This window comes from Sinocyclocheilus grahami, unplaced genomic scaffold (assembly GCF_001515645.1).
Source record: "Sinocyclocheilus grahami isolate Dianchi unplaced genomic scaffold, SAMN03320097.WGS_v1.1 scaffold340.1, whole genome shotgun sequence".
Classification (NCBI taxonomy): Eukaryota; Metazoa; Chordata; class Actinopteri; order Cypriniformes; family Cyprinidae; genus Sinocyclocheilus; species Sinocyclocheilus grahami.
The window spans coordinates 198454-204346 of record NW_015505519.1 but is presented as its reverse complement, the minus strand read 5'-3'; the positions used below and the strand labels follow the sequence as shown (position 1 = coordinate 204346).

At 31.8% G+C, this 5893-nt stretch overlaps 1 protein-coding gene across 6 annotated transcripts in view; it reads right to left on the bottom strand.

Annotated features, from left to right (window-relative positions):
• The window catches only part of LOC107603087 (centrosomal protein of 85 kDa-like), an 89593-nt gene that overhangs the window by 6871 nt on the left and 76829 nt on the right, over positions 1-5893 (bottom strand). For all 6 annotated transcript variants that reach the window (XM_016295788.1, XM_016295792.1, XM_016295787.1 and 3 more), the window contains exons 7-9: positions 4227-4379; positions 2356-2510; positions 1936-2053 (exon numbers count right to left, since the gene is read on the bottom strand). In XM_016295788.1, the coding sequence (XP_016151274.1) occupies positions 1936-2053; positions 2356-2510; positions 4227-4379 (426 nt within the window). The remainder of the gene's footprint in view (positions 1-1935; positions 2054-2355; positions 2511-4226; positions 4380-5893) is intronic.

The following is a 5893-nucleotide window of genomic DNA, read 5'->3' as shown; positions in this document are numbered from 1 at the left end:
CTTTACAGATCTTCTTTATGCACCAAGAGCTTGTAACACTCCAAAGAGAAAGGAAAAATTGAAATCGCATCATATGACCCCTTTAAATAAAACAAAACAAAATAAAATGAGAATGTGTCTGAAGTGTTATTTCAGCATTTTACGCTGCAGTGTGGGAAGAACTTGGACTGTAGTTCGCACTGTAACAAAAAAAAAAAAAAAAAATGTTTTGATTTTTTCAAAAATTTTTGGTTAAGTCTTTGCAACTTTACAGATCTTCTTTATGCACCAAGAGCTTGTAACACTCCAAAGAGAAAGGAAAAATTGAAATCGCATCATATGACCCCTTTAAATAAAACAAAACTAAATAAAATGAGAATGTGTCTGAAGTGTTATTTCAGCATTTTACGCTGCAGTGTGGGAAGAACTTGGACTGTAGTTCGCACTGTAACAAAAAAAAAAAAAAAAAAAATGTTTTGATTTATTCAACAATTTTTGGTTACTTCCATTTGTGTAATTTCATGGCTTTGATAACTTCAATATTTTTCTAAAAGGTGGGATATATTTAATAATACAGAATGACTAGGTGTTTCCATACAATTGGCCCGTTGTCTTTTTATGCCTACATAATTTTAAATTGAATTATTTCACAATATCACTGTTTTTATTGTATTTTGGTGAGAATTTGATATATTAAAAAATAAACCTAATTATTAAAATCCAAACTTTTAGTGTAGTATATATACCAATTTCAGTGTTTGCAAACAGTGATGACAGTTTTTGTGGGCGGAGCCTATCTGGTGGCAGAAAATGACAGTTTTAACGTAGCAGTCTATATTCAAGCCATGGAATAAAATAATAAAACATTTAATTTTGAGCTTATATTTCAAAATTCTGACTTTTTTTTTCTTGCAATTCCGAGATTATATCTCACAATTCTGGTAAGAAAAATCAACTCGTCATTCTTTCTTTTTAGTTTATAATCCCACACTTCTGGCTTTTTTCCCTCAGAATTGACAAACTCACAATTGTTGACTTGAATAAAATTATAAAGTCCGAACTAGGAGATATAAACTTGCATTAGCAAGAAAAAAAAGTCAGAGTTGTGAGATAAAATAGGTAAATGTTATGTAAAATGTTATAGGTTTAAATAGTATTTCATCTTATATTTCAAAATTCTGACTTTTTTTTCTTGCAATTCCGAGATTATATCTCTCAATTCTGGTAAGAAAAATCAACTCGTCATTCTTTCTTTTTAGTTTATAATCCCACACTTCTGGCTTTTTTCCCTCAGAATTGACAAACTCACAATTGTTGACTTGAATAAAATTATAAAGTCCGAACTAGGAGATATAAACTTGCATTAGCAAGAAAAAAAAGTCAGAGTTGTGAGATAAAATAGGTAAATGTTATGTAAAATGTTATAGGTTTAAATAGTATTTCATGCATGTATTTCAACTGTAGGGCTAATACAATATGTCCCATATATGAATATTATATAGACCTATTGTTTAAATCAAATTTATGCTTTAAAAGTAGGGTAATCATAGCAGGTTTCATCCATAGTTTGTCCGTTTAAACATCTGCGTTTAGCTTCAAATGGCGTCTTTGACGACAGTGTTATATACAAATTATTTGCATTCCGATTCTGACATCCAAATGCACAACAATACATTTTTTCTCTTAGTCCATGGATTTTACCCGTTTCCTCCACTTGTTTCCAGTGTTTTTCTGCCACCACTATGCACGCGCAGCTGCAAGTGACGTAACTGTGACGTCTACTCCAAATTGGTCTATATGTTCTGTCTTTAGTGCAAAATTTCAATCTACCTGTAAATGTATTGATTATAATCTACTATAAGACATCTGCGGCAGAGACATCTGGAAATAAAAGCAGCAAATGATTACAGTAATGTATTTTTAAGCATCATTAGGTGCATCATGGGGGATCAGTACCAGGCTGTTCTGGCTCTGTTGTTCTAGCAGACGAGTGTTTTCCCTTTCAAGCTGCTTCAGGTCCAGCATGGGCAGCCGTACTCCATCCTCCAAGCACGTCTCCACTTTCTCTTGCAGGCTATAAACATTCAGTTTTTTCATTCATTGGGTCAAATAAGGCACAGAGAGAAATCTTAATAGATCCTCATTACATATATCAAAGCTGCTGTGGCCTTCCATTATTTTTTTTCCAGTCCGAGCGGATAATTGGCCTGATTTCATCCCCGTGTTTACGCCATGTTTTCTATGTTTTAATAGGAGTACACAGCACTTTGATCTTCAGCTCACTTAACAAGGACTGAGCACTTTATATATAAAAAGTGGCTTTCAGAAAGGAAGCAAATCAAAAGCAATGCTTCTGGCTGTGAGGTCGTGCAGTACCTTTGCACAGCAGCCACAAGCTCTTTCTCCCGTTTGGACTGGGTCTCGATGAGGGCGTCTTTCTCCTGCAGCAGGGCTTGGTTCTCCTCCAGGGTTTTCTCCTGCTTGGCGACGGTGTCCTCCAAAGTCTGCTTGTTTCCCTGCACTTCCTGCAACTGAGACGCCACAATACGGACAGAGATGAGTACAGAAACACTACTACACATCACAAACACTTGACACATGTTTATTAACACAATTTTATAACGTTCACTCGAATGTGAAATTTTAATTTGCCCGTGATCAGAATTTTTTTCTTGCTTTCCAGAAAATATCTCAAAATAATATTTAAACATGTAAGACAACACTAAATCAATATTTAATTGAGAAGAAAAAATAACATGACTTGTTTTCAGAAACAAGTGAATTAAAATTAAAAGTAAATTCGTTTTTTATTTTCTTTGTGTTGGTTTTACTTATTCAACTGACAAGTAGTTTTCTTTGTTTTAGCATAAACCTTATACATTTTGTTAGATTTATGCTTAAAGCAAGACAAAACTCTCTGACAATGAGCTAGGAAAAATAAAATAAAATATAAAATAAAATGAGAATGTGTCTGAAATGTTATTTCAGCATTTTACGCTGCAGTGTGAGAAGAACTTGGACTGTAGTTAGGACTGTAACATTTAAAACCAAATCAAATGTTTTGATTTATTCAACAATTTTTGGTCACTTCAATTGGTTCATTTAAATTTTTGGCTACTTCCATTTGTTATTTCATGGATTTGATAACTTAAATATTTTTCAAATAAAACAAATAAAATAAAATAATTTCTTTTAAAATAATAAATAAAAAATGTTAGTTTTGATTTAACTATTTTTGGTCACTAAATAATTCTCATTCCATTTGTGTCTTTTTAAAATTTTTATATTACCTTTCTCTGAAAGGTAAAAAATAATACTAATACAAAATGATACAAATATTTTTCATTTGGTGAGTAGTTCTGAGCTAAAATATTAGTAGTTAGTAGTCTAGTATTTAGAAATATGTTACTTTATTTGTGTGTTTATTTTGCTTATCCAATTCTTGTTTTTAGCATTAACCATACAAAATCTTGTTTATAAAATAACAAAACAAAATAAAGTAAAAAAAAATTGTGAAAAATAAATAAAATAAATTGTTTGTTTCGATTTATTCAGCCATTTTTGGTCACTACATAATTCACGTACTTCCATTGGTGAAATAAAATAAAATAAATGAATTTATAACAAATTCAGTAAAAAAAAATAAAAAACAATTAGTACACAAATGTATCTTGTTTTAAGGACATTCTGTTTTAAGGATATTCTGATATGTACTGAAAAGGGCGAATCAAATATTAATGAGTAAGATGATTTTCTGCAGTACATTGCATTGCATTTAATCCAATGTCAGCACAGAAAAAATCAGCAGACATCATCTGGGTATAGTGACAGATGCCTCAAACTACGCCAAAGTACTAAGCAGGTAAGAAAATGTGACACCAAAAATTTGCTGTTGACTGTCGGATAATATTAATCTTCACTAGTAAACTGCACAAAACAATGATTTAATAACCCACAAATAAGATTATTCCCAACCATAATGAAGAGCATCTGTCACATCAGCAGCTGTTTGTGCTGATCTATTAGCAGAACGCTGTGGGGCTGGACACTGCTGTGTTGCTTTAGCATTGAAAGGAGACGCTAATTATGCCCTGATTAACGTTTGATTTTTGGGGCTGACAATCAGATTTAAGAATCTGGGAAAAAAGTAGCATCTAAGGTAATCAGGTTAAATGTAAAAGACTGTAAGATAAGGTTTTGCAGTTTAGGACTTCAGAATAAAGCTGGAGGACGGCCCGACCCCGGACCTGCTGAGCCTGTGTCTGGACCTCGTCCAGCGAGGGCAGGTCTGCCAGGTACTTCTCCAGCGTCTCGATGCGCTGCTGCTTCTCTTGATTCTGCTCCTGTTCACGCTGGCATTTCTTCTTCAGACTGCTGATGTAGCGGTCACGTGTCTTCATCTGAACACAAACACAAAGCATCTTGTTCAGCTTCAGCAGGGTCTGTGGGACAATTTTCTCATTTACTAAGCACATTACGTACACACAAATTTGTGAGAAATCTGTACGAAAGTTTTCACAAAGACATCACAATTACCAACTAAAATGCATTTTAAATGTATGAAACACAACAAATGAAACCACAAGTACGCCAAAATCACATACATTGGATGGCCTTATAATTTTTTAAAGATACAGATATATAATCTTAAATATAGTTGATCCGGTAACACTCTCTATGAAGCCCGTATTTATAATACATTATAAGGGTATTCTTAAGGCATTATAATGAACGCATAATGCATTATAAAAAAACGTATAATATGTTATATCAACTCATGTATAATAACAACAATTATAATACATCATAATACTTACGTATTTGTGGTTATGTTTAAGAGTATGGTTATTTATAACACTCAATGAACACCATATTAAATCAACTTCATATACAGTATAATGGACTGTCTCATATCTTGACATTGTTTATTTAAGGTCTGCACAGTATCTTACTACAGCTTGTGAGTGGTTAGATGTTGAGTGTTATTTGAGTGTTTCCTGTGGAGCTAATGTTAATTAATGGATGTGAGCTTAATACTCCAAAAATGCAATCTTTTATATGGTTACATTTTATTTTGATGGTCCCCTTAATCAATCGACTATAAGCAACTTTGCAACTACATGCCAACTAATTAGAGTATTAGTATGCTCAAGAATGGTAGAATAAGTTGACGTACTTGCAAAGACACTTATAGTCAGTTTATCTGTTGGTTGCCCATGAAAATATTTACAGTAGCAGACATACTAATCCTCTAATGACCACTAGTTGATATGTAGTTGCAGAGTTACTTATCAACAGCTGTCTAAAGGGTACCATCAAAATAATCAAACTGATATTACAATAAAAATAGTTCAAAGCAAATGTGTCATATTACACATTCATCTGATCTGATATCTGATCTAATGGCTGTTTGATAGAACTTTTTTTTTAATAATAATAATAATTATTATTACTACTTATAAGTGGTCTTTAAGTAAAGTAGCATAAGAAAAATGGCAAGATATGAGACCTATAATACATTATAACTATGAGAAATATAATCCATTGTAAAAGTGGATGCAACGTGTTCATTGTGTTATAAATCATCATACTCTTAAAAGCTATAAGCACAAATAAGTAAATATTATAATATATTAAAACTGTTCTTATGAATATTCATGAGATGATACAACATATTATAAGGTTGCATTATGCGTTCATTATAATGCCTTAAGAATACCTTTATAATGTATTATAAATACGGGCTTCATAGAAAGTGTTACCGTTAATCCTAATATAAAATTAAAATGTATAACACAATGAAATGCTATAATGACATAGATATTTGATCATGTATATATATATATATATATATATATATATATATATATATATATATATATATATATATTTTTTTTTTTCCTCTGTATATATT